This window comes from Cetorhinus maximus, chromosome 19, assembly GCF_964194155.1.
Source record: "Cetorhinus maximus chromosome 19, sCetMax3.hap1.1, whole genome shotgun sequence".
In the NCBI taxonomy this organism is placed as follows: domain Eukaryota; kingdom Metazoa; phylum Chordata; class Chondrichthyes; order Lamniformes; family Cetorhinidae; genus Cetorhinus; species Cetorhinus maximus.
In genome coordinates, this window is record NC_135897.1 from 97,996,732 (window position 1) to 98,021,205 (window position 24,474).

General features: G+C 47.2%; 1 protein-coding gene across 1 annotated transcript in view; it reads right to left on the bottom strand.

The window, feature by feature from the left end:
* Positions 1-19,605, bottom strand: part of masp1 (MBL associated serine protease 1) — a 116,021-nt gene extending 96,416 nt beyond the window's left edge. The window contains exons 1-3 of the mRNA XM_078564420.1: positions 19,432-19,605; positions 12,563-12,694; positions 6,375-6,571 (exon numbers count right to left, since the gene is read on the bottom strand). Coding sequence (XP_078420546.1) covers positions 6,375-6,571; positions 12,563-12,694; positions 19,432-19,507 — 405 coding nt within the window. The 5' untranslated portion in view covers positions 19,508-19,605. The remainder of the gene's footprint in view (positions 1-6,374; positions 6,572-12,562; positions 12,695-19,431) is intronic.
* Between the last annotated feature and the right edge of the window lie 4,869 nt (positions 19,606-24,474).

A 24,474-nucleotide genomic window follows, 5' to 3' on the forward strand; every position in this document is an offset into this window, starting at 1 on the left:
CCTATCTTTCCTAAACACCTTGTAACCAGGAATATTAATCAGTCCTGCCCTTCTTTGAGCCAGGAATCTGTTTTCACCACAACATCATATTTCCACAACCCAGAGCTCAAGCTGCTGCAACAGATGTCACTTTCTGCACAAATGGTATCCAGCACACGGGAAGCATCCTGGAGTTCCCACATGGCACAGGATTGGCACTCTCGAGGTTAGAGCTGCTCTGCCATTTCTTGATTTATTAGTTATGCTTGCTACTGTTTAAATACTAATACACCTTACTACTATTAATAAGCCTTACTAGTACTGATAAATCATACCAAGACTTAACAGAATTTAAGAATTGCAATAAATCTTACTTAAAAATAAAAGAAAATACTCACCAGCTACTCACTTGTTCCTTATTAATAATATTTCATCTTCCAGGTGTTAAGACTCTATGCCTAAGCATCAATACTCACCAGCCAATCAACTTATACCCTTGCAGTGATGTCACAACTCAATTTCCGTTTCTGAACTCTAGCAGCAGTGTGACACCGACACTGGCACTGGCACTGGCACTGGCACCCAGCGCTGAGCCTCACTGGAACCCCCACTCTGTCTCACACTGCTTTCAGCCAAACCAGTCCTATCTTCTCCAATCTATCTTCGTAACTGAAGTTCCTCACCCCCGGAACCATTCTGGTGAATCCTTTCTGCACCTTCTCTAACATCGTCACATCCTTCCTAAAGTGTGATGTTCAGAACTGGATGCAATACTCCAGCTGAGGCTGAACTGTTGCCTTACACACATTCAACATAACCTCCTTGCTCTTGTACTCTATGTTCCTATTAATAAAGCCCAGGATACTATATGCTTTATTAACCGCTCTCTCAACTCTATCCTGTCACCTTCAATGACATATGCACAAATACACCCAGGTCCCTCTGCTCCTGCACCCCCTTCAGAGTTGTATCATTTATTTTACATTGTCTCTCCATATTCTTCCTATCAAAATGAATCACTCATATTTCCCTGCAGTGAAATTCGTCATTTTTAAAAATTCATTCACAGGATGTGGGCATCGCTGGCTAGACCAGCATTTATTGCCCATCCATAATTGCCCTTGAGAAGCTGGTGGAGAGCTGCCTTCTAGAACTGCTGCAGCTCCTGTGGTGTAGGTACACCCACAGTGCTGTTAGGGAGGGAGTTCCAAGATTTTGACCCAGTGACAGTGAAGGAATGGCGATATATTTCCAAGTCAGGATGGTGAGTGACTTGGAGGGGAACTTCCAGGCGGTGGGTCTGCCCATTCCACTAACTTGAATCTCTACTCTATCCTTCTCGCAGTTCACAATGCTTTCAAGTTTCATGCCATCCACAAATTTTGAAACTGTGTCCTGTACACCAGGATGTATATCTTTAATATATATCAGGAAAAGCAAGGGTCAAACTCTGACCTTGGGGAACTTTTTTTTATTCATTCACAGGATGTGGGCTTCACTGTCTGGGCCAGCATTTATTGCCCATCCCTAGTTGCCCTTGAGGTGGTGGTGAGCTGCCTTCTTGAACTGCTGCAAGTCCATGTGGTGTAGGTACTCTACCACAAACCTTTCTCCTGCCAAGAAACTTTCATTAACCATTACTCTCTGTTTCCTGTCACTCAGCCAATTTTGTATCCATGTTGCTACTGTCCCTTTTATTCCATGAGCTCTAACTTTTCTCACAAGTCTGGTGTGTGGCACTGTAATGAATGCCTTTTGGAAGTCCATGTACATGACATCAATAGCATTGCCCTCATCAACCCTCTCTATTACCTCTTCAAAAAACTCCAGTAAGTTAGTTAAACACAAATTTCTCATAAGAAACCACATTTGACCACGTGATTATTAACTTTGTTCAAATTATTGTTTCTAGAAGTTTCCCCACCACTTAAGTCAAACTGACTGGCCTGTAGTTGCTGGGCTTATCTTTACACCATTTTTTGAAAAAGGGCGTAACATTTGCAATTCTCCACTCCTCTGGCACCACCCCGAGCCTAAGGAAGACTGGAAAATTATGGCCAGTGCCTCCACAATTTCCATTCTCACTTCCCTCAGTATCCTCGGTTCCTCGTGCCCCATGGATAGATAACCTATCCAATATCCCCTTAGCAATTTTAAACCCTTCTAGTGTCTGAATTACCTCCTCATTCATCATGGCCTGGGCAGCATCTTCTTCCTTGGTAAAGACAGATGCAAAGTATTCATTTAATACCTCAGCCAAGCCCCCTGCCTCCATGAACCAGGTACAGCAATGCCTCCTTTCCGTTGGACTGAAGACATACTGCTGAAGCAAATCTCCTGAACAAATTCTAGGATTTTTTTGATTTATGCTTTGTCCTATTGTGTAGCTACTGCCAGGGGGCCTATCAACCACTTCCACCAATAACTTCTTTGCTATTTCTTATCTCCACACAAACTGATTCTACATCTTGATGCTCCAAACCACAATCATTTCTCACTAGTGTACTGACCTCATCTTTTATTAACAGAGCTACCCCACCTCCTTTTCCCTTCCCATACTTTCAAAATGTCAAAAGCTTTGAATGTTCAGGTCCCAGACATGCTCACTGTAATGGTTATTATATCATACTTACTTATTTCTATTTGAGCGATCAATTCACCCGCCTGGTTATGAATGCTGTGATCATTCAGATAAAATGCCTTTAATTCTGACTTTTTACCATTTTTCCCGACTGTCCTTATTTGCTGGTGCACCCTTATGTTTGTACGTCCTGTCCCTTCCTGTCACACTCTGGCTATCGTTACCCATATCGCTACCCTGCACTATCGCCTTGTCCTTTCTCTTTGATTATCCAAATCTCCCCTCATGTGAACCTTCCCCTGCAACTGTTTAGGTTAAAGCCCCCTTTACAGCCCTGGTTATATGACTTGGCAGGAGCCTGGCCCCAACACGGTTCAGGTAAATGCCATCCCAGCGGAGCAGCTCCCTCCTTTCTTAGTACTCATGCCAGTGCCCCATGAGCTAAACCCATCTCTCCCACACCAATCTTTGAGCCATGCTTACATCTTGCTAATCTTATTTACTCTATGTCAATTTGCTCATGGCTCAGGTAGTAATCCAGAAATTACAATCTTTGTGATTTTGCTTTTTAATTTTGTGTCCAGCTGCTCATACTGCCTCAGCAGAACCTCTTCCTTAGTCCTACCTATGTCATTGGTGCCCATGTGGACCATGGCAACTGGATCCTCCCCCTCCTACTCCAAGTTCCTCCCCAGTCCCGATGATATTACTTAACCCTGGCACTGGGCAGGCAATAGAACATTCTGGACTCACGCTCTTAGCTGCAGAGAACAGTGTCCACTCCCTCACTATCCTTCCCCTTCCCTATGCTGTCCAGAACCCTCATGAGCTCCCACATGCTACAGTCGCAACACATCACCAGCCCTGTTTGTATTCAGCTAATTAGGTTTCAAGTTTAGAATATCACTCAATGATTATCTGTAGTTACATTATGGAGTTTAACTAGTTAAACTACATATTTAATGTAATACTTATATCTCCACAGTACTGTTTAAAAAAAATTCTTTCACAGGATGTGGGCATCACTGGCTGGGCCAGCATTTATTGCCCATGCCTAGTTCCCCTTGAGAAGGTGGTGGTGAGCTGCCGTCTTGAAATGTTGCAGCCCATGTCACAGAATCACAGAATCACACAGTGCAGAAGAGGCCCTTCAGCCCACTGAGTCTGCACCAACATGTGAGAAACACCTGACCTACCTACCTAATCCCATTGACCAGCACTTGGCACATAGCCTTGAATGTTATGACGTGCCAAGTGCTCATCCAGGTACGTTTTAAAGGATGTGAGGCAACCCACCTCCACCACCCTCCCAGGCAGCACATTCCAGACCGTCACCACCCTCTGGGTAAAAAAGATTTCCCTCACATTCCCCCCTAAACCTCCTGCCCCTCACCTTGAACTTATGTCCTCCCATGACTGACCCTTCAACTAAGGGGAACAGCTTCTCCCTATCCACCCTGTCCATGTCCCTCATAATCTTGTACACCTCGATCAGGTCATCCCTCAGTCTTCTCTGCTCCAATGAAAACAACCCAAGTCTATCCAACCTTTCTTCATAACTTAAATGTTTCATCCCAGGCAACATCCTGGTGAATCTCTTCTGCACCCCCTCCAGTGCAATCACATCCTCCCGAAAATGTGGCGACTAGAACTGCACACAGTACTCCAGCTGTGGCCTCACCAAGGTTCTATACAACTCCAACATGACCTCCCTACTTTTGTAATCTATGCCTCGATCGATAAAGGCAAGTGTCCCATATGCCTTTTTCACCACCCCATTAACATGCCCCTCCGCCTTCAGAGATCTATGGACACACACGCCAAGGTCCCTTTGTTCTGCAGAACTTCCTAGTGTCATTCCGTTCATTGAATACTTCCTTGTCAAATTACTGAAGTCTATCACCTCACACTTTTCAGGGTTAAATTCCATCTGCCACTTATCTGCCCATTTGACCATCCCGTCTATATCTTCCTGTAGCCCAAGACACTCAGCCTCACTGTTAATCACCCGGCCAATCTTTGTGTCATCCGCAAACTTACTAATCCTTCCCCCCACTTAGTCATCCATGTCGTTTGTATAAATGACGAATAATAGGGGACCCAGCACAGATCCCTGTGGTACGCCACTGGACACTGGCTTCCCGTCACTAAAGCAACATTCTGTCATTACCTTCTGTCTCCTACAACTAAGCCAGTTTTGAATCCACCTTATCAAATTACCCTGTATCCCATGTGCATTTGCCTTCTTTATAAGTCTCCCATGTGGGACCTTGTCAAAGGCTTTGCTGAAATCCATATAAACTACATCAACTGTACCATGTTGTGTAGGTACACCCACAGTGCTGTTAGGGAGGGAGCTCCAGGATTTTGTCCATGTGGTGTAGGTACACCCATCGTGCTGTTAGATTTAAACTACTACATCAGTTTAGAAGGAAAAAATCTAAAAAACACTTACCAATTTTCTTCCTGAAAACCTACTTTATGCTGATCTCTCTGTCTTTGGCTCCCTCTCTGGGGACCAATCCTTTATTATAAATGGCCAGAACAGCACCTCCTCTCTCACTGCACCAAACTCCCTTACTTACTCAATTCCAGGGCTTCAGCACTCTGTCCCCTGCTGCACCTTTCTACAACTTGATCCTTGCAACATTCAACTAGTCACAGCCTGTCAGCTTGAAAATGCCCCATTTACCCCCACCGTCTACCTCCTGCCCATTAAACAACCCTCTATCCATGCTAATATATTAACCCCAAATCCATGAGCCCTTATATTGTGTAGTAACCTTCCATGAGGCATCTTACTGAATACTTTTTGGAAATGCGAGTCCACTACATTTACATTTCCTCTTTATTTATCCTACTAGTTACGTCCTCAAAAAACTCTAATGAATGTGCCAAACAGGATTTCCCCTTCTTAAAAAGATATTGACTTGTTAAACTTTTCTATGTGCATTGTTATGACCTCAGCATTCTCCCACCGATTGATGTTGGGCTAACTGGACTGTATTTCCATTTTCTCCCTCCCTCCTCTCTTGAATAGCAGCATTACATTTCAATACGCTGTGACCATTCCCTAATCTAGGGATTTTGGAAATCATAGTCAGCGCATCCACTATCGCTGCAGCTATCTCTTTTGAAAGCCTAGGATGTAGTAGGTGCTGTGCTGTCAGTGTCCTGAGGGAGCACAGAACTGTCGGACGGTCACTACTGAGCAGGTGCTGCACTGTTGGAGGGTCAGTACCGAGCAGGTTTTGCACTATCAGGGGGTCAGTACTGAGCAGGTGCTGCACTGTCAGAGGGTCAGTACTGAGGGAGTGCCGCACTGTCAGAGGGTCAGTACTGAGGGAGTGCCACACTGTCGGACGGTTAATAGTACTGAGGGAGTGCTGCACTGTCGGAGGGTCAGTGCTGAGGGAGTGCTGCACTGTCGGAGGGTCAGTGCTGAGGGAGTGCCACACTGTCAGAGAATCAGTACTGAGGGAGTGTCGCACTGTTGGAGGGTCAGTGCTGAGGGAGCGCTGCACTGTCAGAGGGTCAGTACTGAGGGAGTGCTGCACTGTCAGAGGGTCAGTACTGAGGGAGCGCTGCACTGTCAGAGGGTCAGTACTGAGGGAGTGCTGCACTGTCAGAGGGTCAGTACTGAGGGAGTGCTGCACTGTCAGAGGGTCAGTACTGAGGGAGTGCTGCACTGTGGGAGAGGCTGCATTAATATGTCAAAGAACCTGAATCTGTGTTAATCCCATGCCCTGTTTGTGATTATTAATGAAGTCTTCCTCACATGTAACATGTTCCAAACACAGACTCTGCTGCTCACCTTCAGATAATCATACGGACAGAGAACATCCGGGTGATCTTCTAGATCAAAGATGGCAGCAAACTGTAAAGTGATGGCGTACCCTTCCTCCAGCTGAATACGGTACAGGCAGTCGGAGCTTTTGGGGTATGGATTGGGATAGTCGGGACTGCTGATGACTCCTGACTTTTCAGTGAACACGTTGTCACTACACTCAACTTGTGAGAAATGAAAACAAGCAGGTTAGTCAGAAATGGTTCAGCAGGACCAGGGAAACAAACAGCAGCTCACAATTTGCCAACAATTTGTATAATTTCTAAATTTGCAGATGACATGAAACTGGGAAATTGAGTAAACAGTGAGGGTGACAGTAACAACCTCCAGGGGGTAGAGACAGATTGTGAAATGGGCAGACAGATGGGAGATGAAATTTAACATCGAGAAGTGGGGAGTGACTTTGATAGGAGCAATGAGGAGCTGTAATGTGAGCCAAATGGCACTTTATAAATCACTGGTTTAACCACCTATAGAATATTGTGTTCAAACTGGGTACCCACATTAGGAAGAGAAAACACATCCACCGAGCTGTGATCTGAAATGCGCTGCCGGAAATGGTGGTGGAAGCAGATTCAATCACAAATTTCAAAAAGGAAGCTAGTTAAATATTGAAGGAACAAAAGACCGTGAGCTGAATGGCATCGTTCTGTGCTGCATGTCAGTGCTACATGAACACACATAGACTAGATTGAGCGTGTGTACACAGACAGTGTCAGTGTGAGTGTACACAGCCAGTGTGAGTGTGCACGGTCAGTGTGTGCATACACAAGCAGTGTGGGTGTGCATGGCCCGTGTCAGTGTACACGGCCAGTGTGAGTGCGCAGTCAGTGTGAGTGTGCACGGTCAGTGTGAGTGTACACGGCCAGCGGGAGTGTGCATGGTCAGTGTGTGCATACACAAGCAGTGTGGGTGTGCATGGCCCGTGTCAGTGTACACGGCCAGTGTGAGTGCGCAGTCAGTGTGAGTGTGCACAGTCAGTGTGAGTGTGCACGGTCAGTGTGAGTGTGTGCACACACAACCAGTGTGAGTGTGCACGGTCCATGTCAATGCGTGCATACACAATCAGTGTGAGTGTGCACGGTCAGTGTCAGTGTGTGCATACACAATCAGTGTGAATGTGCATGGCCAGTGTCAGTGTGTGCATACACAATCAGTGTGAGTGTGCACGGCCAGTGTGAATTTGAGTGTGCATGGCTGAGTGTGAGTGTGCATGGTCAGTGTGAGTGTGCGATGTGAGTGTGCACAACCAGTGTGAGTGTGCACAACCAGTGTGAGTGTGCACAACCAGTGTGAGTGTGCACAGTGAGCATGGGTGTGCACAGTGAGTGTGCATGGTGACTGTGAGTGTACAGAGTCAGTAATAGTGTGAGCGTACAGTTAGTACGAGTGTGAGGATACGCAGCTGGTGTGAGTGTACAGTGTCAGTGAGATTGTGAGTGTATGCAGTCAGTGAGAGTGTGAATGTACACTGTCAGTAAAAGTGTGAGTGTGCACAGTAAGAATGTGAGTGTATGCAGTCAGTGGGAGTGTCGGTGTATACTATCAGTAAGAGTTTGAGTGTACACAGTTGGTATGAGTGTGGGTGTACACAGTTAGTGAGTGTGTGTACAGTTAGTTGATTGGACAATTGGCTTAAACAGGTTTTCAGAAGTTAGATTCAGGGAGCATAAAAGCAGTCCATTTACAGTGATGCCGTGTCTGCACTGAGTGCTGTCTTGGGCTGCATTAGAGTGCTTCAGTTGGAGTTTGGTGAGAGAGGGAGTTCGGTGAAGAAGGAAGGAGGCGATCCTTTCATTTTCTACCTTTCCTCAGAAAGAAGAGCAGCCGCCTTGGTAAGTAAGACTTGGTGAATATTTCTACTGTACTTAATATTCTCTAAATTAGAGGGTGTAAAGGTAAAGGGAGTAATTTAAGGGTAAGTCATGGCAGGGCAGCTCGGTCAAGTGGAATGCTCCTCCTGTGCAATGTGGGAAGTCAGGGGCACTTCCAGTGTCCATGGTGACTATGTGTGCAGGAAGTTTCTCCAGCTGCAGCTACTTGAAATCCATGTTTTGGAGCTGGAGGAGTGGCTGGAGTCACTGTGGAGCATCCACAGAGCTGAGATCTTCATGCATAACATGTACAGTGAGGTGGTCACACCGCAGGTAAAGAGTGCACAGGCAGAAAGGGAATAGATGACGGCCAGACGGAGTAAAGGCACTAGACAGGTAGTGCAGGAGTCCCCTGAGTCCATCCCCCTCTCCAACAGATTTTCCATTCTGGATACTGCTGGGGGAAATGGTTTCTCAGGGGAATGCAGCAAGAGCCAAGTCCGTGGCATCACGAGTGGCTCAGCTGCAGAGGTGGGGGCGGGGAAGGGGGGCTGAAGAATGGGAGAGTAATAGTGACAGAGGATTCTATTGTTAGGGGAACAGATAGATGTTTCTGCAGCCGCAGACATGACTCCAGGATGGTATGTTGCCTCCCTGGTGCCAGGGTCAAGGATGTCACTGAGCAGCTGCAGGACATTCTGAAGTGGGAGGGTGAACAGCCAGCGGTTGTGGTCCATATTGGTCCCAACGACATAGGTAAAAAGAGGGATGAGGTCCTGCAAGCAGAATATAGGAAGCTAGGAAATAAATTAAAAAGCAGGACCTCAAAGGTAGCAATCTTAGGATTACTCCCAGTACCATGTGCTAGATCAGGAATAGAAGAATAGACCAGATGAATGCGTGGCAGGAGAGATGGTGTAGGAGGGATGGTGTAGGTGTAGATTCCTGAGCCATTGAGACCGATTCTGGGGAAGATGGGACCTGTACAACATGGACGGGTCACTCCCCAGCAGGACCGGGACCAATATCCTCGCAGGGGTATTTGCTAGTACTTTGGGGGAGGGTTAAAACTAGATTGACAGGGGGATTGGGAACCTGAGTGGGGAGACACAAGAGAGGGAACCAAAAATAGGAATGAGAGACAGAAAAGTAGAAAGTAAAAGTGGAATGCAGAGGAAACAAGGGCTAGCAGCAAATAGGGCCATAGTACAAAAGAAATGTGTAAAAATGTTAAAAAGACAAGTCTAAAGGCACTGTACCTGAATGCATGGAGCATTCGTACTAAGGTAGACGAGTCAATCGTGTAAATAGATGTAAATGGGTACAATATGGTTGCGATTACGGACACATGGCCTCAGGGTGACTAAGGCTGGGAACTGAATATCCAAGGGTACTCAATATTTAGGACGGACAGGCAAAAAGGAAGAGGAGGTGGTGTTGTTAGTTAAGGATGAAATAAGTGCGATAGTGAGAGAGGATATTGGCTCAGAAAATCTAGATGTAGAATCAATCTGAGTGGAGCAACAAGGGGTGAAAAACATTAGTGGGAGTTGTCTATAGGCCTCCAAACAGTAGTGATAAGGTAAGGGACAGTATGAAAAAGGAAATTAGAAATGCATGTAAAAAGGGCGCTACAGTAATCGTGGGTAACTTTAATCTACATATAGACTAGGCAAACCTAATTAGCAATAATATAGTGGTGGATGAAATCCTGGAGTGTGTACGAGATGGTTTTTCAGACCAATACATCGAGGAACCAACTAAGGAACAGGCTTTCTAAGATTTGTTATTTTGCAACGAGAAGGGGTTAATTAATAATCTTGTTGTGTGGGGTCCTTTAGGGAATAATGACCATAACATGATAGATTTCTTCATTAGGATGGAAAGTGAAGTAGTCCAATCGAAACTAGGGTCCATATCTAAACAAAGGAAACTACGAAGGTATGAGGCGTGAGTCGGCTAAGAAAGATTGGGGAACTTCCCTAAAAGGTATGACGGTGGATAGACAATGGTTAATATTTAAGGAACTAATGTGTGCATTGCAGAAGTTATACATTCCTTTCTGGTGCAAAAACACAACAGGAAAAGTGGCCCAACCACGGCTAACACAATAAATTAAGGATAATATTATAAAGTTGCTAGAAAAGGTAACAAGCCTGAGGATTGGAAACAGTTTAGAATTCAGCAAAGGAGGAACAAGAGATTGATGAAGAGGGGAAAAATAGAGTATGAGAGTAAACTTGCAAGGAACATACAAGGGATTGTAAAATGTTGGTCCCTTGCAGTCCAAAATGGGAGAATTTATAATAGAGAACAAGGAAATGGCAGAGCAATTAAACAACTACTTTAGTTCTATCTTCATGGAGGAAGACACAAATAACTGCCCAGAAATACTTGGGAGAAAAAGTTCTAGTGAGAAAGAGGAATTGAAGGAAATTAGTATTATTAAAACAATAGTGCTGGAGAAATTAATGGGACTGAAAGCCAATGAATCCCCAGGGCCTGATAATCAACATCCCAGGGTACTAAAGGAGGTGGCCATGGAAATAGTGGATGTGTTGGTTGTCATCTTCCAAAATTCTGTAGATTCTGGAACAGTCCCAGCAGATTGGAGGGTGGAAAATGTAACCCCACTATTTAAAAAAGGAGGGAGGGAGAAAACAGGGAATTACAGATCAATTAGCCTAACATCAATAGGAGGGAAAATGCTAGATTCAATTATAAACATAGAAATATAGAAACTAGAAGCAGGAGTAGGCCATTCGGCCCTTCGAGAATGATCCATCATTCATTATGATCATGGCTGATCATCAAACTCAATAGCCTGCTCCTGCTTTCTCCCCATGCCCTTTGATCCCTTTCGCCCCAAGAGCTATATCTAACTCCTTCTTGAAAACATACAATGTTTTGATCTCAACTACTTTCTGTGGTAACGAATTCCACAGGCTCACCACTCTCTGGGTGAAGAAATTTCTCCTCATCTCAGTGACGAGATAACAGGACACTTAGAAAATATCAACAGGATTAGACAAAGTCATCATGGGTTTATGAAAGGGAAATCATGTTTGACAAACCTACTGGAGTTTTTTGAGGACATAACTAGCAGAATAGATAAGGGAGAACCAGTGGATGTGGTGTATTTGGATTTTCAGAAAGCTTTTGATAAAGTCCTACATTAAAGCACATGGGATTGGGGGTAATATATTGGCATGGATTGAGAATTGGTTAGCAGACAAGAAACAGAGAGCAGGAAGAAATGGGTCTTTTTCAGAGTGGGAGGCAGTGGCTAGTGGGGTACCGCAGGGATCAGTGTTGAGCCCCAGCTATTCCCAATATATATCAATGATTTGGATCAGGGAACCAAATGTAATATTTCCAAGTTTGCTGATGGCACAAAACTTGGTGGGAATGTGAGCGGTGAGGAGGATGTTAAGAGGCTTCAAGGTGATTTAGACGGGTTGAGTGAGTTGGCGAATACATGGCAGATGCAGTATAACGTGGATAAGTGTGAAGTTATCCACTTCAGTAGGAAAAACAGAATGGCAGAGTATGATTTAAATGGTGATAGATTGGGAAATGTTGATGTACAAAGGGACCTGGGTGTCCTTGTACACCAATCACTGAAAGCAAGCATGCATGTGCAGCAAGCAGTTAAGAAGGCAAATGGTATGTTGGCCTTCATTGCGAGAGGACTTGAGTACAGGAGCAAGGATGTCTTACTGCAGCTGTACAGGGCCTTGGTGAGACCACACTTGGAGTATTGTGTGCAATGGTCTCCTTACCTAAGAAAGGACATACTTGCCATAGAGGGAGTGTAGCGAAGGTTCACCAGACTGATTCCTGAGATGGCAGGATTGTCATATAAGGAGAGATTGGGCCAATTAGGCCTGTATTCACTGGAGCTTAGAAGAATGAGGGGATATCATTGAAACATATAAAATTCAGACCGGGCTGGACAGACTAGATGCCGGGATAATGTTTCCTCTGGCTGGGGGGATCTAGAACAAGGGGTCACAGTCTCAGGATAGGGGGTAGACCATTTAGGACTGAGATGAGGAGAAACTTCTTCACTCCACTCAGAGGGTGGTGAACCTGTGAAACTCTCTACCACAGAGGCTGTGGAGGTCAAGTCACTGAGTATATTTAAGAAGGAAATAGATTTCTAGACTCTAAAGGTGTCAAGGGGTATGGAGAAAAAGCAGGAATATGGCGTTGAGATAGAAGATCAGCCATGATTATAATGAATGGCAGAGCAGGCTCAAAGGGCCGAATGACCTCCTCCTGCCCCTAGTTTCTATGTTTCTATGTCACACAGTCAGTGAGAGTGTGATGTAACAATACCTTTGCAAGTCCGATTATCTGAATGAAGAATATAGCTATATCTGCAGGAACAATAATACCCGCCGATGTAATTGTGACAGAAATGGTCACAAACAAAATCTTCATCCAATTTCTCCACGCACTCGTCGATATCTACAAAAGAAAAGAAAGTTTATAAACTCCATTTTAAACCAGTTTCACTAACCATTTAAATACCACTGGCCAGTGAATCATCACTGACCGGTGAAACCTCACTGACCGTGGAAACATCACTGACCAGTGAAACCTCACTGACTGGGGAAACCTCACTGACTGGGGAAACCTCACTGACCGTGGAAACATCACTGACCGGGGAAACCTCACTGACCGGGGAAACATCACTGACCGGTGAAACATCACTGATCGGTGAAACATCACTGACCGGGGAGACCTCACTGACTGGTGAGACCTCGCTGAACGGTCACAGATCCCCTGACTCTCACCACTTGGCTTTGTCTCTGCACTAATGGAATGACCTCAGCCCCTCCTTTCCTCGTACCCTCTCCAGTAATTCACCCAGTTCCATCTCTGTGACCTTTCCAATATCTCCCATCTATTGGGTGCCTCACTGCCTGTGTTGAAATTATTTTTCCCTCCATCAATTTCTGTAGATTAGTAATTTCCCATCCTTGGCATATCCCATCTCCTTCTTAGCGACCCTATCTACTAAATTCTACCCCCTCTGTTCTCCCCAAACCTCCCTTCATCATGATTGCTCCTGCTCTCACCACATCCCACTGATTCCCGATGGCCAGGAGCTCAATCATTCAGCAAGCCCAATCTGATAACTGCCCAATATCCTCACTACCTCCCAATCAATCCAGCATCTTTGTCCTTGTTCCTATAAAACTTTTGATTGTCTCCGAGTGTGCTCATTCTTTCTCCTCTGCTTATTATCTACAGTTGAAAGGGTGAAGAGACTCGCGCACCCAATGCCTCAGCTACATCCAGTTTGCCTAGGCGAAATCTACAGTGTTGCTTTCCTCAAAAAGCACTCACTCAAGGGTCACAATAACTTCCTTTCTCCAAAACAAACTGAAATCTCAGCCATGTCCCCTCCACCTCCACCTGGCCCTTCCACATACCCCTCCCCCCTTCACCTGCCCCACAACCTGCCTATTGCCCTCCTCTCATTACCCCTAAACCCTCCCCATAAACATTCTCCCTTCCATCCACCCTGTGCCTCCAACCAGCTGTCACTTACTGTCACCAGACCCCCGCCACCAGTTAACATTAAATATGATGTCTTTCAACATCTGCCCTCCTTCTCTTCAAAACTGTGCAGCACCCACCAAACCGTGACCTTTGCCCCTCTATCCTTGTAAACAGCAACTTCATCTGCAACCTGATTTCTCCAAACAGATCCTGAAAGGTGTTGCTAACTTGTATTCATGTCCATCCCTCCCAAAAATCCACGTCTCAGACTCTCCAATGAGATCCCAGTGTAAGTGGTGAAATAAAGATCTCTGTGGTTGGCCTGCAGATTGCTCATTATTCTCAAGCAGTCTGCACACTTTGCCAAACCTCTCGAACACATCTGTGATCCAGATTCCAGGCAACTCCACTTTCACTCGAAATGATTACATTGCAGCCAGAGCATCCCCGGCAAAATTTCCTGATCACAAAATAATACAGTGACAGACCTGTCCCCACTGATACCGTGCCCCAGTGTTATACAGTGACAGACATGTCCCCACCAGTACTGTACCCAGTGTTATACAGTGACAGACCTGTCCCCACTGGTACTGTGCCCCAGTGTTATACAGTGACAGACGCGTCCCCACCAGTACTGTACCCCAGTGTTATACAGTGACAGACGTGTCCCCACCAGTACTGTACCCAGTGTTATACAGTGACAGACCCTGTCCCCACCAGTACTGTACCCCAGTGTTAAACAGTGACAGACCCGTCCCCACCAGTACTGTACACCCATGTTATACAGTGACAGACCTGTCCCCACCAGTACTGTACCCCAGTGTTATACAGTGACAGACCTGTCCCCACTGGTACCGTGCCCCAGTGTTATACAGTGACATACCTGTCCCCACAAGAACTGTACCCCAGTGTTATACAGTGACAGACCTGTCCCCACCAGTGCCATTCCCAGTGTTATACAGTGACAGACCTGTCCCCACCAGTACTGTACCCCAGTGCTATACATTTGCAGAACTATCCCCCTTATTAAAGTTCCCCAGTGTTACACAGTGACAGACCTGTCCCCACCAGTACTGTACCTCAGTGTTACACAGTGACAGAACTGTCCTCAGGAGTACTGTACCCCAGTGTTATACAGTGACAGACCTGTCCCCACCAGTACTGTACCCCAGTGTTATACAGTGACAGACCCGTCCCCACTAGGACTGTACCCCAGTGTTACACAGTGACAGACGTGTCCCCACCAGTGCTGTACACCAGTGTTATACAGTGGCAGACCTGTCCCCACCAGTACTGTACCCCAGTGTTATACAGTGACAGACCTGTCCCCACCAGTACTGTACCCCAAAGTTATACAGTGACTGACCTGACCCCACCAGTACTGTGCCCCAGTGTTATACAGTGGCAGAACCATCGCCATCAGTACTCTACCAGAATGTTATACAGTGACAGACCTGTCCGCACCAGTACTGTACCCCAGTGTTATACAGTTACAGACATGTCCCCAACAGTAATGTACCCCAGTGTTATACAGTGTCAGACCTGTCCCCACCAGTACTGTACTCGTGTTATACAGTGACAGATCTGTCCCCATCAGTACAGTACCCCAGTGTTTTATAGTGACAGACCTGTCCCCACCAGTACCGTACGCCAGCGTTATACAGTGACAGATCTGTCCCCACCAGTATTGTACCCCTGTGGTATCCATTGACAGTCCTGTCCCCACCAGTACCGTACGCCAGTGTTATACAGTGACAGACCTGTCCCCACCATTACTGTACCCCAGTGTTATTCAGTGAAAGACCTGTCCCCACCAGTACTGTACCCCAGCGTTATACAGTGACAGACCTGTCCCCACCAGTACTGTACCCCAGTGTTATACAGTGACAGACCTGTCCCCACCAGTACTGTACCCCAGTGTTATACAGTGACAGACCTGACCCCTCCAGTACTGTACCCCAGCGTTATACAGTGACAGACCTGACCCCTCCAGTACTGTACCCTAGTGTTATACATTGACAGGCCTATCGCCACCACTACTGTACCCCAGTGTTATTCAGTGAAAGCCTGTGCCCACCAGTACAGTACCCCAGTGTTATACAGTGACAGACCCATCCCCACCAGTACTGAACCCCAGTGTTATCTAGTGATAGCCCTGTCCCTACCAGTACAGTACCCCAGTGTTATACAGTGACAGACCCATCCCCACCAGTACTGAACCCCAGTGTTGTACAGTGACAGACCCGTCCCCACCAGTACTGTACCCCAGTGTTTGCAGTGACCGACCAGTCCCCACCAGTACTGTACCCCAGTGTTATACAGTGACAGACCTGACCCCTCCAGTACTGTACCCCAGTGTTATACAGTGACAGACCCTGAACCCTCCAGTACTGTACCGCAGCATTGAATCTCTTTGTTAAAATATCCTGAGTTTGGTCGGGGAAATTCTCAAATTTTGCAGCTCCCTTTATACCGCAGGTAAAGTAATAATTTACCTGAATTACTCATTGTGGATACTCTTCTATTTGCCTCTCAATTCAGCCTGTGATGCTGGGCCTGAATCAGGATTGGGTTTCCTTGCTACACTGCTTCTCCCTGACGAATATCTCCCCGTGACTGGGTGACTAACGCTGGACCCACTATTTAGATTGTCACCTGTTAGAGCCCTGTATTGTGATCAGCATGTTCTCTGACCTGTATCCTCCTAACATCTGTTGACTTTGTTAAATACCCGTCTCTGCTCAATCAACCCACCAATAGAATCTAACACTTGCTCAGTGACAGGAAGCCAAGGGTCATTGTTGATTGGTTGAGGTGATTGGGACACTGGTTTTCAGTATTGCTCCGCAGGGCTCAGTATCAGCTCCCTTGATGTTTCTGGTGTATGTCAATTATTGATATTTAAATATAAGGGGTATGATTATAAAGTTTGCCAATGATACAAAACTTGGCCATGTGGTTGATAGTGGGAAGAGTAGCTGAAAACTGCAGGAAAATAGCAATGGTCTGGTCTGGAGGCAGGGAAGTGGCAAATGGAATTCAATCCAGGATAGTGTGAAGCAATGTATTTGGGGAGAGTAAATAGGGCAGAGGAATCAACAATATAGAGAGTGCTGAGAAGTGTAGGGAAACAGTTGGACCTTGGGATGACTGTCCACAGATTCTTAAAAGTAACAGGGCAGGAAGATAAAGTGGTCAAGAAGGAATAAGGCACACTTTCCTTTATTGGCCGAGGCTGAGTATAAGAGCAGGCGGTTATGGTGGAGCTGTATAAAACACTAGTTAATCCGCAGCTAGAGAACTGCATCCAGTTCTGGTCACCACATTACAGGGAGGACGTGATTGCATTGGAGTGGGTACGGAGAAAATTTACAAGGATGGTTCCAGGATTGGAGATTTCTAGTTACGATGAAAGATCTGTTCTTTGGAACAGATGAGGCTGAAGGGAGATTTAATTGAGGTGTATAAACTTATGAGGTGCCCAGATAGAGTGGATAGGAAAGACCCACATACCTTAGTGGAGATGCCAATAACCAGGGGGCAGGGATTTAAAATAATTGCTGGAAGGGTTAATTGGGGAGTTGAAGAGAAATGTTTTCACCCAGAGGATGCTGGGGATCTGGAACTCATTCGCTGCCTGAAAGGTAGAGGCAAAAACCCTCATCATAGTTAAAACCTGTCTGCATGTGCACTTGTGGTGCTGTAACCTACAGGAGTATGCAGCAATGTCTGCTCGGTAGGATTAGAATGGATAGCTGTTTCTTTTTATTCATTTATGGGATGTGGGCTTCACTGGCTAGGTCAGCATTTATTGCCCATCCCTAGTTGCTCTTGAGAAGGGGGTGGTTAGCTGCCCTCTTGAACCGCTGCAGTCCATGTGGTGTAGGTACACCCACAGTGCTGTTAGGAAGGGATTTTGACCCAGCGACAGTGAAGGAACGGCGATATATTTCCAAGTCAGGATGGTGAGTGACTTGGAGCGGAATCCCAGGTGGTGGTGTTCCCATGTGTCTGCTGACTTGTCCTTCTTTATGGTAGTGGCCTTGGGTTTAGAAGGTGCTGTCTAAGGGGCCTTGGTGAGTTCTGCAGTGCATCTTGTAGATGGGACACACTGCTGCTACTGTGCGTCGGCGGTGGAGGGAGTGAATGTTTGTGGATGGGTTGCCAATCAAGCGGGCTGCTTTGTCCTGGACAGTGACAAGCTTCTTAAGTGTTGTGGGAGCTGCACTCATCCAGGCAAGTGGACTTGTGCCTTGCAGATGGTGGACAGGTTTTGGGGAATCAGAAGTGAGTTACTCGCTGTAGAATTCCTAGCCTCTGACTTGCTCCAGTATCCACAGTATTTATATGGCTGGTCCAGTTCAGTTTCTGGTCAATGGTAACCCCAAGATGTTGATAGTGGGGGATTCAGTGATGGTAATGCCATTGAACATCAAGGGGCGATGGTTGGATTCTCTCTTGTTGGGATGGTCATTGCCTGGCACTTGTGTGGCACGAACATTACTTGCCAGTTGTCAGCCCAAACCTGGATATTGTTCAGGTCTTGCTGCATTTGGATATCAACTGCTTCAGTATCTGAGGAGTTGCGAATGGTGCTGAACATTGTGCAATCATCAGTGAACATCTCCACTTCTGACCTTGTGATGGAAGGAAGGTCATTAATGAAGCAGCTGAAGATGGTTGGGCCGAGGACACTACCATGAGGAACTCCTGCAGTGATGTCCTGGAGCTGAGATGACTGACCTCCAACAACCACAACCATCTTCCTTTGTGCTAGGCATGACTCCAACCAGCGGAGAGTTTCCCCCCTGATTCCCATTGACTCCAGTTTTGCTGGGGCTCCTTGATGCCACACTCGGTCAAATGCTGCCTTAATATCAAGGGCAGTCACTCTCACGCTCGATACAGGCACAATGGGCCGAATGGCATCCGTCTGTGGGCCAGGATTTCTGGTCAGTGGGGAAGCGGTGGTTTTCTCCTCTGACTATTTGAACCTACACTGTTACCTTTTTATGTTCGAGCAGTTGGGATGTCCTCTCCCAGATACAGTTTGGAGGAATCTGCAAAAGGAATTCTGCGGGGCGAGGGTGGGTTTGGGAGGGAGTGAGGGTGAAGGGGATTGAGGAGGAGCAGATGGAGGTTGTTGGAGGAATACATGCACTTTGAGGTCCAGCATGCTCCAGGGTTCTGCCAGATGCTGCATTTAAGTGTTTACAGGTGTTTACGAGGCTAAACTGAAAGCCATCCCTCCCCTGCCCAACAGCCCCAACCCCGCCCAGCACCCCATCCTCCACCCCCCACCCCCCTCAGCCCCCAACACCCCACCCCCACAACAACCCCCCCAACCCCCCCAACACTCCCCCCGACTCCCCTCAAACCCCCCAGCCTCACACCCCCAGCCCCACCCCCCCAACACCCCCCACCCCCCCCAACACTCCCCCCCCACTCCCCTCAAACCCCCCAGCCCCACCCCCCCAACACCCCCCACCCCCACAACACTCTCCCCCACCACCCCCAACACCCCCCCACCACTCCCCCCCACCACCCCCAACACCCCCCCACCACTCCCCCCAACACCCCCCAACACTCCCCCCACCCCCCCACCCCCCCAACATCCCCCACCCCCAGCCACTATTTAATTCAGTTGCACAAGCTTTGGGATTCAGTTCCGACAAACAGACTAAAGAACAACTTACCGATGGCAGAATAGTGTGCTTCAAAGCCGGTGAAACGCTCCTCGTTGGAAAAGTCTGTCTTGAATGTGACAATCATGGTATTGCTGTTACTCAGGACAAACTCTCGGCTTGGGATTTGCTCAGTGTCAGTACTCTCTCTACCACAAAATGTTTCCAGCAAATCATCATCAGACGAGACCTAGAATCAAAATACAGGTTTAACCAGCTGAGGAATGGAAAGATCCCACTGCACCTCCTCGGGTTTCAACCCCTCAAGTGTCTTGTTCACCCAAAAACAATTTCTCCCCATCACCTTTTAGAACAAGATAACCTGGATCACTCTGCCACAACTCACATTCTCTGTCTAAATGAAATATCTTCTGTCTTTCTCTCCTCAGTTGAATCAACACCGGCCATTTCCAGAGCCTGGAATGTGTCAAACACCAAAATACAGCAGCTTCCAAACGCAGAACTGGGACAGAGACTGAGAACAGCAAGACACGGGCAGTGGCTCAGTGAGAAAGTTAGCGCCTTGTGAGATGAATTGCTTTTAAGAAAACTGCGATGAAGTGAGGTTAATTTTGGCCCCATTACAAGAACCACTTTTGGATTGAACCACAGTGCTTCCCCTTCTTCCTGATGGCTTTGTTCAAATGTTCATGGCTTATTTCAGAGCTGATCCATGTGGCTGATGGGATCAAAAATATTTCTCAAACCCTTCCACAGACTACATCATCTTTATTCAGCTCAGTCCAGGGGAAAAGGTGAAGGTTGGGAGGGTCAAATAGACTTCAGAACCCCTGGATTAGAGATGGAGAGAATCAGTGAGGATCCTGCTCATGATCAGCATCCAGTACTTCCAACTGGAGGGTGACGCCATGTTGTCCCCAATTAGATTCAACTGTGATGAGCTCCATGCTTGCGTGTCCAGAACACACTGTCCAGGATCAGATGTGAACAGTGGCCACTTGGTGCTCAGTTCCAAGTCACCATCATGACCATATCCATCACAACCATGTCCATCACAGCCGTATCCATCACATCCGTATCCATCATAGCCGTATACATCACGGCTATGTCCATCATGACCGTATCCATCACGGCCATATCCATCACGGTCGTATCCATCACGGCCGTATCCATCAGAACCGTATCCACTGTATCCATCACGGCCTATCCATCACAACTGTATCCACTGTATCCATCATGACCCTATCCATCACGGCCGTATCCATCATGGCCGTATCCATCACAGCCATATCCATCACGACCGTATCCACCGTATCCATCATGACCGTATCCATCACGGCCGTATCCATCACGGCTGTATACATCATGGCCATATCCATCACAACCGTATCCACTGTATCCATCATGACTGTATCCATCACAACCGTATCCACTGTATCCATCACAGCCATATCCATCGTGACCGTATCCATCACGACCGTATCCCAGTGAATAAAACAAGAGTTGACATAACGTCTGCCCATTTAATAAAAACATGGCTGATTCCTGACATCAATTCAACTTTCCCACCACATTCCCATTTAGCTTGATTCCCTCAGTTCCAAAAATTTAACGAACTTAATCTTGAATAATCTCAACCACTGAGCATCCACACTCCATTGGGTAGAGAATTCCAACTATTCCCAACTCTCTGAGTGAAGAAATTCCTCTTCATCTCCGTTCAAAATAGCAACACCTTATCCTAAGACTGTGGCTCCTGGATCAAGACTCTCAGCCACAGAAACATCCTTTCACTTTCTACCCATTCAAATCCTCTCAGAAGACGTTCTTCATTTTTTGAACTTCTGTTTATGTTTGTTCACAGTGATGTGAGAATTGCCTGCTAAACCAGCAATAATTGTCCATCCCTAGTTGCCCTTGAGAAGGTGGTGGTGAGTTGCCTTCTTGAACTGCTGCAGTCCACGTGGTTTAGGTACACCCACAGTGCTGTTAGGGAGCGAGTTCCAGGATTTTGACCCAGCGACAGTGAAGGAACGGCGATATATTTCCAAGTCAGGATGGTGAGTGGCTTGGAGGGGAACTTCCAGGTGATGATATTCTCATGTATTTGCTGCCCTTGGCCTTCTAGATGGTAGAGATCATGGGTTTGGAAGCTAAAAACAAAAAGCTAAAAGCTACTGCGGATGCTGGAAATCCAAAACAAAAACAGAATTACCTGGATAAACTCAGCAAGTCTGGCAGCATCGGCGGAGAAGAAATCAGTTAACGTTTCGAGCCTTCATGGCCCTTCGGCAGAACTGGAGCATAGTTAGAAGAAGGGAGAAATATAAATTGGTTTAAGGTGGGTGGGGGGGGGGGGTGGGGGGTGGGAGAGACACATTGAGGGTGTGGTGTGGTGATTGTGGAGATGAGCAGATAATCAAAAGATGTCACAGACAAAAGGGTCAAAGAGGTGTTGAAGGTGGTGGTATTTGTCTGAGAAAAGTGCTAATTAAGAATGGAAGACAGGATATTCAAAGTACAGCTCTAGTGGGGGTGGGGTGGAAAGACTAAAGGTTTTAGTTTTAGATTTAAAAATAATGGAAATAGGTGGGGAAAGAAGAATCTATATAAATTATTGAAAAAAAAGCGGGGTGGGGGGGGAAAGAAACGGGGTGGGGATGGGGGGAGGGGGAGTTTAAGATCTAAAGTTGTTGAATTCAATATTCAGCCCGGAGGGCTGTAAAGTGCCTAGTCGGAAGATGAGGTGCTGTTCCTCCAGTTTGCGTTGGGCTTCACTGGAACAATGCAGCAAGCCAAGGACAGACATGTTGGCAAGAGAACAGGGTGGAGTGTTAAAATGGCAAGCGACAGGGAGGTTTGGGTCTTTCTTGCGGACAGACCGCAGGTGTTCCGCAAAACGGTCGCCCAGTTTGCGTTTGGTCTCTCCAATGTAGAGGAGACCGCATTGGGAGCAACGAATGCAGTAGACTAAGTTAGGGGAAATGCAAGTGAAATGCTGCTTCACTTGAAAGGAGTGTTTGGGCCCTTGGACGGTGAGGAGAGAGGAAGTGAAGGGGCAGGTGTTGCATCTTCTGCGTGGGCATGGGGAGGTGCCATAAGTGGGGGTTGAGGAGTAGGGGGTGATGGAGGAGTGGACCAGGGTGTCCTGGAGGGAATGATCCCTGCGGAATGCCGCCAGGGGGGTGAAGGGAAGATGTGTTTGGTGGTGGCATCATGCTGGAGTTGGCGGAAATGGCGGAGGATGATCCTTTGAATGCGGAGGCTGGTGGGGTGATAAGTGAGGACAAGGGGGACCCTATCATGTTTCTGGGAAGGAGGAGAAGGCGTGAGGGAGGATGCGCGGGATATGGGCCGGATACGGTTGAGGGCCCTGTCAACGACCGTGGATGGAAAACCTCGGTTAAGGAAGAAGGAGGACATGTCAGAGGAGCTGTTTTTGAAGGTAGCGTCATCAGAACAGATGCGACGGAGGCGAAGGAACTGAGAGAATGGGATGGAGTCTTTACAGGAAGCGGGGTGTGAGGAGCTGTAGTCGAGGTAGCTGTGGGAGTTGGTAGGCTTGTAATGGATATTGGTGGACAGTCTATCATCAGAAATTGAGACAGAGAGGTCAAGGAAGGGAAGAGAAGTGTCAGAGATGGACCATGTGAAGATGATGGAGGGGAGGAGATTGGAAGCAAAATTAATAGATTTTTCCAGGTCCCGACGAGAGCATGAAGCAGCACCGAAGTAATCATCGATGTACCGGAGAAAGAGTTGTGGGAGGGGGCCGGAGTAGGACTGGAACAAGGAATGTTCCACATACCCCATAAAGAGACAGGCATAGCTGGGGCCCATGCGGGTACCCATAGCCACACCTTTTATTTGGAGGAAGTGAGAGGAGTTAAAGGAGAAATTGTTCAGTGTGAGAACAAGTTCAGCCAGACGGAGGAGAGTAGTGGTGGATGGGGATTGTTGGGGCCTCTGTTCAAGGAAGAAGCTAAGGGCCCTCAGACCATCCTGGTGGGGGATGGAGGTGTAGAGGGATTGGACATCCATGGTGAAGAGGAAGTGGTTGGGGCCAGGGAACTGGAAATTGTTGATGTGACGTAAGGTGTCAGAGGAATCACGGATGTAGGTGGGAAGGGACTGGACAAGGGGAGAGAGAAGGGAGTCAAGATAACGAGAAATGAGTTCCGTGGGGCAGGAACAGGCTGACACGATCGGCCTGCCAGGACACTTCTGTTTGTGGATTTTGGGTAGGAGGTAGAAGCGGGCCGTCCGAGGCTGGGCGACTATCAAGTTGGAAGCTGTGGGAGGAAGATCTCCAGAGGAGATGAGGTCAGTGACAGTCCTGGAAACAATGGCTTGATGTTCAGTGGTGGGGTCATGGTCCAGGGAGAGGTAGGAGGAAACATCTGCGAGTTAACGCTCAGCCTCCGCGAGGTAGAGGTCAATGCGCCAGACAACAACAGTACCACCCTTGTCAGCGGGTTTGATGACAATGTTGGGGTTGGACCTGAGAGAACGGAGTGCAGTGAGTTCAGAGAGAGACAGATTAGAATGGGTGAGAGGAGCAGAGAAATTGAGACGGCTAATGTCACGCCGACAGTTCTCAATGAAAAGATCAAGAGCAGGTAAGAATCCAGAGGGAGGGGTCCAAGTGGAGGGAGAATATTGGAGGTGGGTAAAAGGATCCGTTGAACGGGGAGAGGACTCCTGCCCAAAGAAGTGAGCACGGAGACGAAGACGGCGGAAGAAGAGTTCAGCATCATGCCGAGCTCGAAGTTCATTGAGATGAGGGCGTAAGGGTATGATGCTGAACTCTTCCCTTCCTTGACCTCTCTGTCTCAATTTCTGATGATAGACTGTCCACCAATATCCATTACAAGCCTACCAACTCCCACAGCTACCTCGACTACAGCTCCTCACACCCCGCTTCCTGTAAAGATTCCATCCCATTCTCTCAGTTCCTTCGCCTCCGTCACATCTGTTCTGATGACGCTACCTTCAAAAACAGCTCCTCTGACATGTCCTCCTTCTTCCTTAACCGAGGTTTTCCATCCACGGTCGTTGACAGGGCCCTCAACCGTGTCCGGCCCATATCCCGCG